The sequence below is a fragment of the Crocodylus siamensis genome, chromosome 4 (assembly GCF_052110815.1).
Source record: "Crocodylus siamensis isolate JL-2025a chromosome 4, ASM5211081v1, whole genome shotgun sequence".
Classification (NCBI taxonomy): Eukaryota; Metazoa; Chordata; order Crocodylia; family Crocodylidae; genus Crocodylus; species Crocodylus siamensis.
This window is the reverse complement of record NC_143398.1, coordinates 85749995-85763277: the sequence shown is the minus strand read 5'-3', so window position 1 is coordinate 85763277 and position 13283 is coordinate 85749995. Positions and strand designations below refer to the sequence as shown.

Below are 13283 nucleotides of genomic sequence, written 5' to 3'. Positions count from 1 at the left end.
AGGTGTATGCAGCATTGCTCGATATAGCACAGCTGGACAATGGGTTGCAGGGAGAGACAGGTCCCTCCCTTCAGCCCACTGGTTACATGCCTCGCACAGCAGCAATAAAACAAGATGCCAGACCTCAATGAAAGGAAAATAAGATTTTGGATACCATTTAAAATGTTCTGAATGGCTCAATCAATTCTGTATAAAAAAATCTGCCATCCCGTTGCTTTTAGTACTTTAACAGCTTTGTCCGTCACTGTGTCTCCAAGATAAGGCATATGGAAGAAAGCCATCTTTCAAACAATTCCAACTGTTTACCAATTCCAAATTAATGCACTTGGAATCAAAGCAGGGGAGTTTGCTCTGTTATTTCTACAGCAATAATGCCTTACGCACACACCAGGTCCAGAATGTTCCTATTTGTAAGTGCATAACCCATTCTTCTTTTTGAAAATCAAAACGATCTTGTCATTTTGCTCAAATACTTCTTCATAAAGCTCAGCAGCTGGATGTAGAGCTTGATGGGTAAAGAATTGTGCAATTCTATTGAGACATGTTGAGAGAAGAATACTGTATTTCCCTTAAGTGTCTATTTATAGCAGCTATGCTATATCTCATAGAAAATGAAAAAGCAAAAAGTGTAGGCAGAGTCTTTCTACACCCCTATTATTCATCCATCAAATTGCTCTTAAATACTCATTTCTGCAGTAGCACTTAGATATAATCATCAAACCACTGACGACTAGGTTGAGCAACAGTAGCTGACTCTAGTTACTTAATTTCATAGAAAAAAAAGCTTCTTCAGCATGCCTGGGAGAGAAAGGATTGGCTGATGTTAAGAAACTCGCTTAGGACTTAGAAGATCTAAGATCAGTTGTTGGCTCTGGTGCACACACCCTGGGTAACCTTGGACAAGGAACTCTAGGTCTTTTGGAGCTTCAGTTCTCCATCTGTAAAGCCAGGTGAAAGTATTTCCTATCTACTTGGTCTATAAGATGCCCAAAACAAGGGTTTTCTTTTCCTGTCCCTGTTGACTTACTACAATAAATCTTGACTCCTGGTTTGTGCACCTCCTCCCCACCCCACCCCCAGCCTCAGGTTGCACTGATTTCCTGTTCCTTTCTTCCTGCTCCAAGCTGCTTCTGCTGCCTACAGGCTCAGGTTGCCACGCCCTTTCCTCAGGTTGGGGGGGCTGGAGCCACAGCAGCTGGCTGCCCCCTCCCCCCCACCTTGTGCTTGATTGTAAGGCAAGAGGCTTTCCCTCCATGTCAAATGGGGGAGGGTGGAAAAAACCCTCATGTTCCAAGCAAGTAAATACAGTAAATTTTTATTAAACTTGTTCTCCCTCTAAGCTTCCCCTATGTTGCACAATTTTTCTCCTGAGCATTTTGTGCATCAGTCAAAACAATCTTGACATGTTAGCCAATCTCTCAAATCCATGTAGTAGCTTTTATTTTGGAAGCAATATAGGCTGGCATATTCTTTTGTTTCTCAGTTAGAAGACAGACGCCCTGAAAAATGTGACTACATTTCTTCTTGTGTAAGTGAAGACACAAATTTGCTCAAAAAGGGGGGGGGAGGGGGAGGTAAAGCACAAAATTCCATGAATCCCAAGGAACCTTACCTGATCTATGGCATCATCATTAGGCCAACAGGAACAATCATTTTCACCAGTACCACTGCAATGTAAGCAGCTGATAATATAAAAAATAAACAATTTGCATAAATTTAAGAGACTTATCTAGCTTCATTTGTGAGCATGAAACACCAAGTTATGCAAAAAAATACAAGCCTAACAGAAGAGTGCTGCTAGCCAGTAAGATGTAGCAAAGCAAAGAGAACACCTCTCTGGATTAGAATCTGCAAACAGAGCCAGGGCTCTGTTCACCAGAGAAAGTGAAACTCTCTGAGATGCTGTCTTTTCCCTGCATAGCCACTCAGGGGGAGGAAGTATTTGGTTGGTCCTAAGACTGGGGGAGGGGAGGCAGAGAGCCAAGGGAGAAAAGGGATACTCCCTTTTTGCTTACCAAAGGATCTTTTTTATTTTGAGAATCTGAAAATTATGTTAAAGGAAGCAGAAAATGCTGTCTTCCACACAGTGGTAGTTTTCTCCACTATATTAATGGCCCAATTGCCAGATCAAAGTCTGGCCTATTCAGCACAAACAGGGGCACTATGACAGCACCATGATGCTCTTGCAGTTTCCCCAGTCCTCCATTCTGCAGATGGAGATGTAAACAGGTGCTGCTTATGTGCTATGCCTCATCTCTCAAGCTATTGAGTGGGCAGTGGGCATGGAAGGGAGGCACTTCTCTTTGCCCCTCCTGCATCCTACACTAATACATCAGCTACCCCCAGTTATGGCCCAGCAGGAGATCCCTCATGCAGCAATGGAGAACACTGAAAGCACTGTGGCTCAAAGAAGTAGGATTCCTTCCTTGTGTTGCCACTGAGACACTGAAGGTATGTGACATGGCTTAGCAGGGCAGACTGTAAATGTATTCCTAAGTACTTATCATTTGATAAGTGGTCTCTACTGGGGAGAAGAGAATTCTAAAATGAAATAATGGTGCTGTCTTTTTATGTTCTCCATACAGTTTTTTTAGCTCATTATTTAGGGCCACACTTCTCAGAACTCTCAGTGGGTATCAGTGGGAGAAATTCAGATGCATTTTTCCTTTTCTTACTAATCTGTTTATATGTGTATACATGTGTACACATGCTTACCTAGACACACATACATCATCTGCCTACATTGTGTATGAATTGCTCTCACTAATACCAATGAGAGTTCTGAGAGAACAGTATAGCCCTAAATAACAAGCATATAAGAAAACATTAGCTCCTCAAGCTTTCATTAATATTGTTACTTTATTAGGTGTTATTCTCTACTAGTATTTGCATTTATGAGCAGCTACCCTATTGAATAGTGTCCTGCTCAGTTAGAAGCAAACTGCACAAAGGGAACACCTTTGCAGCTCCTTTTCTCCAGATTTTAATGATGGCCCTTCATCCATTGACTTCAATGTATAACCCATATTCTTTTACTGGGAGACTACATTGTTACAACTCTCTTATAGTAGATGGGGTCTTGTTAAATAAAACAGTAAATACAGACATAGTTCTTTGAACACGCACCCTATGAAAGTAACTTTATAAAGGTGAGGAAAAAAAAAGAGAGGGGGAGAAAATGGGCACAGAAAAACTACCTCTGTTGAAGTTTATTTTCTTTTTAAAAATACTAAAAGACAATATCCTCTGCTCAACACACAAATCCTGTGATGAAAATAATTAGAAAGCAAATTCTTACTTTGGCAACAGAACTGTCTCTGATAAATTCCAAGAGCCTGAGATGATGGACACTTCAACTGCTGAACAATCTGTAAAAAGTCAGTTTTATTAGACCTCTACCAGATGCTATGTTACAAGACAGAACTAGCAAAAAAAAAAATCAGTATCCCCATCTTTATAACCCATGCACATTATGCTGCATCCTAGCTGGTGCATTTGCTCATTCTCTAATACACACTTACACTTTTGCTTTATATAATAAATGGTGCCAATGTTTTGTGCTTCTCGTAGTACTTTTCATTTGACATATTCAAAAGTACCCAAAACAATTATTCCTCATGACTAACTTAGTATTGAGATCACCTCTGCATAACAGAAAAAATATTTCTCTTCAGGCTACAGATAAGGAAATTCCGCCACAGAGCTATGAAGCAGACATGCAGCGTGCCAGTAGCTAAACCAGGACCAGAACCCAGATCTGTTGACTTTGTTTCATGCTTTAACCACAAGACAGGCTCATGTGCAAGACTTTCTTCTGTTTCTGTTTCATGACCTTCTGTTGTTTTCTATGCAGTAGTAATTTTCATCCTATTTAAATCTTTTATGACTACAAGTCAATTTGCTATTATTTGAGCCAGTAATTACTATACCAACAATTCACTGGCAGCTGCGGAATGAAACAGTATCTTCCTCTCTCACGAACAGAATACCATATTCAAGGAACATGTTATTTAAATCCTGGTCTCTTTAGTGTGTGTGCGTACATGCACACACAGGTGTGTGTTTGTGTGTGTGCATGCATGTGTGTGTAGAAAGAATGACAGCCAGAGCTCAAATTAAAGCTAGGAGTACAGACTTGTCTATAACAAGAAAGCAATGGGTTTTCAGGATGTGACAGCAGGCACATTTTAAATGCCCAGTGTAAGCAAGGGAAATTGTACATTTAGCATGCATTAGCTGAATCCAAATGAGACAAATCTTGGGACTGTTCAGGAGCTTAGGTAATTTTTCCTCAAATGAACTAAAAAAATCCAGATGTTTATAGGAAATCAGATGCCCAAAGAGGCATTACACGCTCACTATGCACTTAAATACCTCTGGAAATCTGGCCCAAAATGCAGAGATTTAGCCACCTGCCTCTATAATTGCATGATGAGAGAGCCTTGCTTGGAGACAAATCACAACTTATTGGTAAAGTACAGAAGTGAAGGGAATGGGCAAAGTGAGATTTTCCTCCAACTACTGGAAATCATCCCCTACTTCACATAATAGAACAAAATCAAATCAAGCCTGACTCACCCCCAACTGACCAAGGTTCCACTGAAGTCAGTGGAAAGATTGCCCCTGGTTTCAGTATAAACTGGACTGAGCTCAAGAAGAAGTAGTATTTTGCCTTTTGAATTTACTAGGTTGCTTGAAGTAGCCAATATTTTCAAAACATTTTCCCTGGAGGAGATACCACTGGAATCCTAGAAGTCTTTCTGATGAGGTGAAGAACCCTTAATATGAGGTAGCATATAAGTTTTAGCCTAAATATAGCCATCTCTTGTTCTATTAGTAACTGACAATGACAGGAGTACTAAGGTGCTCCAGCTGAGTTCAGAGCCTTGTTGGGGTAGGCATTAGAGAAAGAAAAAGTCCTGGCCCCTAAAAAGTAGGAAGTAAATGAGGGTAAATTCCATAACTACAAATATACAGCTTTTGGAATGGGTCAGTAATGGATCTTTTGTAAGTTCTCAGTGACTTTATGACACCTTGTATTTTAAAAAGTCCATTAATAAACGTTACAAGAAGCACGATGGCCTGAAGTCATCACATGTATTACCCCAGCTGTCGCATACAAAAGCTTTCCTATTTGCTTTAAAAACAAAAACAAAAAAACAATCAGCATCAGAAAAGAAATCAACACACTCAAAAACTCCTCTGAAGTGCTACTTAGGTCTTTGTAGTCTGTAATTCCAATGGGAGCTTTTTCTGTGCAAAGACAGGATGAGATCCTGAGACCCTGCTACAGCAACAGCTCCCAATGGCTACAATCCAGTGAGACTGGAGCTCACAATGAAGTTCAGGATGTTAATAAATTAAAACAAATGTCTCAGGCTGGCAGGGGACCTGGAAGGGTCAGAATGCTAGCCCACACCTGCTCCAATGGGACTCTACATGCTGCAGAGGGGCTGGCTGGGGCACGAGGGGGCTTCTGCACAGGCGCCGCCTATCAGCTAGCCCCATGCTGAAGCAACCTGTGCCTCAACCAGCTGGGGCACCATCTACATGTGTGCTGCTGCACACAAAGAAGCTCTGCAGCAGTAGATAACCTGTTGCGGAGTTATTAGTTTTGTGCACCCTAATGGGAGTGCACGTGTAGATGCTGAGCTGTTAACTGCGCAATTAATTAGATAACTGTGCAGTGCACATCTCATGTACACATGCCCAAAGACAATACAGATGCTCACTGGGCCTATATATCCCATCTTTACTGATAAAAGAAGGTGGGTCAGTAGTTAATATGTGAGTATTAAACAAACATACCATTGGTAGTCGGTGCTGTGTATGTTAGACTGCAGCTGCAGTTCAAGATTCGTTCCTTTTCATTTTCACAAAGTATTTTGGTTTGTTTTGCATTTTTTATCCTACAAAAAGAATCCTTTGGGAAATCAGGTGGAACTTTTCCAACTGTCATCACAATAATCTTGAGAATCTGAAGAAAGCATACAATTGATTACATGCAGTGTTTATGGAATTGCGTTCATGTGAGAAGTTCAGACTACTACAAAGAAAATTTGTGCAGCCCCTGTAACAGAGAAACTCGGCCAGGTAATGACATAAAAGCAGCCAATTAGAGTGTTGTACCATTAACTTTTGTGTGAAAAATGAGGAAAATTACTTTTGGAAACTCTTAAATAGAATTTTTCTTTACAAAACTAAGTATTTTTGTATCCCCTTTCCACAAATACCTGTGCAAGTACATATACCCATTCAACAAAAGTTAACTTTTGGGTCTGTATCCAAAATGCATTTAATTACCAAATACAGTTGTTATAATAAGTTGCCATTTCTTTTTGGATTGAAGTAGCATATATGAGAGTACAGCCAAACAAGAAAAAGAAAACACCCAAAAGGAATCGAGGAAAAACTGATCTATAAGGCTATAGAACAGACATTACCAGTTGTGCCTCAGGGTTCAATCCTGCCACTCCCAGGAGCAGCTGGGGCCCTGAGGGACAAGACTCAGAGTGTATCTGTGCAAATGGGGGATCACTCAGGCTTGCCTCTACAAGCAGGGAACCTCAGGGTTTTCCTGTTTGCAGAGGTGTGCCCTTAGTCAGGAGCAGCAGCACTATACACACTCAGGGAATCCCCTGCCAGGGGATTCCCAGGGCACACAAACAAGCAGGGAACCTGGGGCTCCCCCATTTACAGAGATGCACCAGAGTCAGAGTGAATCAAAGTGATATGCACACCTGGCAAATCTCCTGCTGGGGGATTTCTGGATAATGCTTCTGCAAATGAAGGAAGCCAGGCAGGCACTTGTCAGGCTTAAGGTCCCTGACCTCCCAGAAGCACCTGTATGGGGTGTGACTGGTGAGCACAGACAGACACAGCAAGTATGACACATCTATCTAAGCCAGCTGCAATTGATTTTAGATTTTGTAGTGCTCAGCAAATACTTCAAAGTATTAATATTATTATTGTTATTATTTTGCTACCACCACCAGAAAGATATATTGCAAAACTGAAGAAATAAAACACAGATCAGCAAAAACCGATCAGGTTCCAAGAGTGGCTAACACAAGTAAATATACTTAGGCTGGAAAAGAAATAAATGATTGGGAGAAATAACTCCAAAATATTTAGAAGGTATAATCAACAGCAAGAGAGATGACCTGTTCACTACAGCATAAGTTACAATACAATAAAGGGACAGAAACAGGAACATTTAGATCAAAAACTAGAAAAAAAGTCTTAAGGTGAGATCTACTACAGTAGAGATAAAGGCTCCACTGGTTCACATTAATAAAACTAGAGTGTGAAATACACAGTAAATAAATAGGACATTTTTTGCACCAATAGGGGCATCACTTCTGAAAATACCTTAAGACTAAAAATATATATATATTCTCTTACCCCTGCAGTGTAGGTAGACGGACAGATAGATATTAGAGGCAGAACACTATTAACGTTGTACATCTAAAGAGCAGTTTTCTAGAAGCATGACTGGCATTTCTGACACTTTGCATATCTATAACTCTTGCACGACAGTTGTGCAAGCATATGCATGTAGACTGAGCATGTACAATAGGCTATGCCCTGGATGCTACACGTGCACCGATAACGATTTTTTGGGACAATAGTGATGACTGATTATTGACCAGGCATATCAGTCAATACCTATTTAATTGCCAATATGCAGCCTGGCAGCTTGGAGAGCGGTGTCTGGCTGGCAAGTCTGGGGGTGGGCAGATTGAATCCCTCACAGTGACGGGGGGAGTGGGGCTGCAATAAGGGCAGGGGCAGGACCTGGCACTGTACAGCCAGGGCAGGGCGGGATGTAGGATGGAGCCGCAGCTAGTCTGGGGCTATGGGGCAGGCGGGGACAGCTCCCACTGCTGCATGCACCCCTGGGGAGGCACGAGGGCCATGTGCCCTCAGGATCTGTACATGGGGCGAGGGTGAGCTGCCTTCTGCATGCTCAAGGCCGGGGCTGCGCTGGCCTCCTGCCAGTGGAGGGGCTGGGCCAGGGCTGCACTTGGAGCAGGCAGGAGCGGGGCAGGCAGTGGCAGTGCTGGAAGGGGCAGCTACAGTGTGGGGGGGTTACAGCAACCTGTAGCCCCCTCCCCAGTGCCACCACTGCCCACCCTGCTCCCGCCCATCCCAAGCACAGCCCGGGCCAGCACCCCCACTGGGAAGAGGCCAGAGCAGGCCCTGGTCCCCAGCCCACCCTCACCCTGTGCACAGATCTGAGGGGCACATAGCCCCCATGCCTCCCCCGGGTACACACAGTAGTGGGAGCTGTCTCCCCTTCCCCACATCCCCCAGACAAGCTGCAGCTCAGTCCCACGCCCTGCACCACCCCAGCTGTGCAGCACCTGCCCCTGCCCCAGCCCCACTCCCTCCCACACTGTGGGGGCCTCAATCTGCACCCCCATGTCCCTTCCCTCCCTCAGACTTACTGGCCAGATGGCACTCTCCAAGCTGCTGGGCTGCACTCCTGGCCATGTGCATGCTGCAGCATTTATCAGTGACATTATTGGCCACATCAGCCAAAAAAAGCCAACTGTCAATTATGTCAATTTCCTTTTTATTGATGCCAGTATGATATGAACTGATGTACTGGTGCACCTTTTGGACTCCTACGCAGCTTGCTACATAAATGCACCATTTCTGGAAGTGTAAGATATAAAAATGTACACAGACAAAAACCCACACCTAACTGGTGTCAGATACCAAGAAATGGGTCTTCCCAGGTTTTAGCTTAATAGCTGAATACTTAGGGCACTTGAACAGGAAGCCAGAAACCCCGGTTCTAGCTCCCTTTCTCCCAGAGGGGAACTGAATACTTGTCTCCTGAACATCAAAGCACAGAGCATTAATCACAACACCATAGGAAGGCATTATCAACTGCCTTCTCTCTTTTGCAAGTACATAGCCATACACCTATCTGGACAGAGCATAGCCTACTGAACACTCTTAGTCTACACACAGACACTCATGTATCTACACTGCAGGGGTAAGAGAATTGGAAACTGTGTACAAGTGCCAAAGCCACCACTTACATGACCAGAAAATTGCCATTTAGATCTACAAAGGGAAATGGAATTCCATCCTCTATCCTTTCTATATAATTTTTTAACTAGACCAGGGCTGGTCAACTGATAGCTCATTACTGCATACAGCTCAGGAGGGGCTAATCCATGGCCCCTGGGCTCTCATCTGATTGCTGTTCCCCCTATTGCTCAGCTACAGCCAGTGGCTCATGGCTTCCCCTCTGAGTCCTTCCTGCACTTGCCCAAGAAGCCAGCGCCAAGCGGCAGTGTGGCACAGCTTGTCATGCAGTACAGAATGGAATCTGGTAGGAGACCTGCCTACCCATGCATGCAGTGCAGCAGTGGAGGGATGGACAGGGGCACTCCAAGCAGAGAAGGCCTGTGGGTCCTATGACTCATGCTACTGCAGCCTGCAGGGCATGCGGTCCCTGCTAGTACAGCCTGTGCAGGGTGTAGCTGCTGGCTGCCTAGAAGTTGGATATTTCTGAATTAGACTATGGAATTCTCTAGTGGAAACCTGGATTCTTATCCTGGTTCCACCACTAGCCTGCTGTGTGACTTTAGATAAATCACTTACCCTTCCCTGTGCCTAAGTGTACTCATCTGCAAAATGAGAATAATAATATTCACTTCTATTAAAAAGTGTAATCTACCACTGAAAAGCACTACAAAAGATTTATTTTTATTATTACATTCTGTTGGCTGTTTAGAGTACTATCTATGGAACTATTCCTAATGTCCTGTGATTCTCTCTCTCTCTATTCTATCCATTTTCATGTCAAATTTTTGCAGATATTCATGTAAATGAATAAAAAAAAATTGGGTTTCTAAGTCTGTGCTGAAACATTTTATGACTTATAAGCCCTGGAACCTGGTTCGTGCATTTAATACACAATGGCTGAAAATTATAAGACAAAATATGTTTTAAAAAAAAAACAACCCCAAAAACAAGTCAGCCACTCCCCTGGTCAATATAAGGAAGTACTGAGTCAATAGGCTTTATAGCTCATCTTGCAGTAGAAAATGAAATCTCTCTTGCACCTGTGAATTCAATCAGTTAAATCTCCAGCCTAATTGCTAGTTGTTGAGATAAGAATATAATGACAATAACAAGTTATAGTATGTAAAGTATAACGACAATAACAAGTTATAGTAAATGCTAGAATCACTTGTTTAAAATTAAAAAAAAAAGAAAAAACAAAAAATGGTTTATACATGCCTTATTTTCATGATACATGATCTTTATCTGGATTACAACATACTGATCCATTTCATGTGAACTGTTAACCAAATGTGGTAAACTGTCCGAATGCGAACAATTTCCTTTCAAGGTACACCTATGAAATGAAAACAAAATTTTATTAGGTTTCCTTATACTGGCTGCAGTCCTGGCTGTTCTCCTTTAATTTATTTAACACTTTGATTTTTTTTCCCCCACAGGAATATAAGTGCCATCACAAAAAGCTAAACAAAAACGATACAAAAATCATTTGACTTATGCTTTTGTGCCTCAATTAAACAAAACTTTTAGAAGTTTTTAAGTCAGTGAGATTTTAAGTAGATGCTTATGTGCTTTTCTGGATACAGATTAATTTTGGCCTTGTATATGGTCAGAAGCACAAAATGTTAATGGGAATCTTTCCACTGACTTCAATGAGCTTGATTCAGGCCTGATCTTTGACAAAATAATATTAATATATAAATGTTGGTGTTAATATATAAATGTTGGTGAAAGTCAGCATTATACTTAGTAAAGATCAACTTGTGTTCAACAATGTACATTGTAAAATTGGTCTGATATATTATGTAGGAAAGACTGGGATTTAAGAAAAAATATTTTAAGAAAGTGTTCACTTCCTTGAGTAAATTATTGCAACAGGATGCAAAATGTGCCTGGATCCTCACAGGTTCATTTGAACTATGTAGAATGAAAAATATTAGACCCCATTTCTAGAAACTCCTGGGCACATGTTTAAGTACATGAATAGTCCCATTAACTCTAACTGAATTACTATTTACATTAAACGTGTTCCTGTGTGTTCAAAGGGTTGCAGACTTAATGAATACAATTTCTCAAGTAACAGATTTTAACTGGGCTCCCTAGAGGATTTTTCAGAGCTCATTGTAGACATGTGTAGATAAATACTAAATTGTCCTGGAAAGGAAAAACAAATAAGAGACTTGCAAGTAAAATGTACACAACTATGACAAGTATCTAAAAAAGTCCCTAAAACTGTACAGTTGTTCTTTTTTTATACCAAGATGTTGGCAATAGTACTGTTAAGCAAGAGGTTATTTCCTGCGTGGTCTTAGTCAGGAAGCTGAACCCATACTGCAGAAAAACCTTCTGGGGCCCTGTTACAGAATATACTCAAAGCACAATCCTAAAGTAAGACATTAATCTTGTGTTTTACAACTGGTTAATTGATTTGGATTAAATGGGATAAATTTGTCTCTCCTGTACAACTTTACTGACCTCCAACCAACAAAAAATAGGAATGGAAGGGATCTCAGGACATCAGCTAGTTCGGGGGGGGGAAATACAGCCTGCAGGCAAGATCCAGTCCACCAAAGGATTCTGTCCAGCCTGTGACGGGTCCCTCCGTCCTGCTCAGCCCAGGCACTCAGAGTAGCCCATGCCAGACTCATTCGCTAGCAGCTCCTTCTGGCTGCCACTGCTGCCAGTCCCAGGCATAGAACCATAGAAAATTAGGGTTGGAAGGGACCTCAGGAGGTCATCTAGTTCAGCCCCATGTTCAAAGCAGGACCATCCCCAACTAGATCAGCCAAGCCAAGGCTCTGTCTAGCCAGGTCTTAAAAACCTCCAAGGATGGAGATTCCATAACCTCTCTGGGTAACCAGTTCCAGTGCTTTACTACCCTCCTAGTGAGAAAAGTCTTACTAACATCTAACCTAAATTCCCTTGCTGCAACTTGAGATCATTGCTCCTTGTTATGTTATCTGCCACCACTGAAAACAGTCCAGCTTCATCCTCTTTCAAACCCCTCTTCAAATAGTTGAAGGCTGCTATTAAATCCCCTCTCAGTTTTCGCTTCTCTAGACTAAGCCCAGTTCCCTCAACCTCTCCTTATGAGCCGTGGGCCCCAGCCCCCTCATCATTTTTGTTGCCTTCCTCTGGAATCTCTCCAATTTCCCTGTGTCTTTTCTGTAGTGAGTGGCCCAAAACTGAACACAGTACTCCAGATGTGGCCTCACCAGTGCTGAATAGAAGGGCATAATCACTTCCTTTAATCTGCTGGCAGCACTCCTACCAATGCAGCCCATTATGCTGTTAGCCTTTTTGGCAACAAGGGCACACTGTTGGCTCATATTCAGCTTATGGTCCACTGTGACCCCCAGGTCCTTTTCTGCAGTCAGCCCCCAGCCTGTACTGGTGAATGGGATTGTTCCATCCTAAGTGCAGGACTTTGCACTTGTCCTTGTTGAACTTCATGAGATTCTCTCTGGCCCAATCCTCCAATTTGTTTAGGTCACTCTGAATCCTGGCCCTACCCTCCAGTGCATCTACTACTTCCCTCAGCTTGGTGTCACCTGCAAACTTGCTGAGGGTGCACTCTATGCCATCTTCCAGGTTGTTGATGAAGATATTGAACAAAACTGGCCCCAGGGCTTAGGGCACTCCACTTGACAACAGCTGCCAGCTACACATTGAACCACTGATTACTAGGGATCCCAGTTTTCTCTGATTTGAAAAAAAAAATCCCCAATTTTTGGTTAAACAAAAGTAACCCCAAATAAGTTGGGGATTTTTTCACATCAGAGAAAACCAGGATCCCTGTAGATAACTACCTTTCAACTCCAAAGCTCCAGCCAATTTTCTATCCACCATTCATCCAGCCCATACTTCCTTAGCCTGCCTGCAAGACTGGTGCAGAAGACAGTATCAAAAGCCTTGCTAAAAAAGCAAGATATACCACATCCACTGATTTCCCCACCTTCACAGAGCCAGTTAGCTCATCACAGAAAGCAATTAGGTTGGTCAGGCATGACTTGCCCTTGGTGAATCCATGCTGACTGTTCCCCATCACCATCTTTTCCTCCAAGTGCTTAGAAATAGATTCCTTGAGGATCTGTTCCATGATTTTTCCAGGAACTGAGGTGAGACTGACTGGTCTTATAGTTCCCTGGATCCTCCTTTTTCCCCTTTCTTAAATATGGGTATTATGTTTGTCCTTTTCCAATCATTTAGGACCTCTCCTGAAAGCCATGATTTTTCAA

At 42.4% G+C, this 13283-nt stretch overlaps 1 protein-coding gene across 2 annotated transcripts in view; it reads right to left on the bottom strand.

Moving 5' to 3' along the window:
- The window catches only part of PLXNC1 (plexin C1), a 92252-nt gene that overhangs the window by 56251 nt on the left and 22718 nt on the right, over positions 1-13283 (bottom strand). For both annotated transcript variants that reach the window (XM_090042699.1, XM_090042700.1), the window contains exons 5-8: positions 10264-10381; positions 5809-5977; positions 3299-3368; positions 1613-1682 (exon numbers count right to left, since the gene is read on the bottom strand). In XM_090042699.1, the coding sequence (XP_089898825.1) occupies positions 1613-1682; positions 3299-3368; positions 5809-5977; positions 10264-10381 (427 nt within the window). The remainder of the gene's footprint in view (positions 1-1612; positions 1683-3298; positions 3369-5808; positions 5978-10263; positions 10382-13283) is intronic.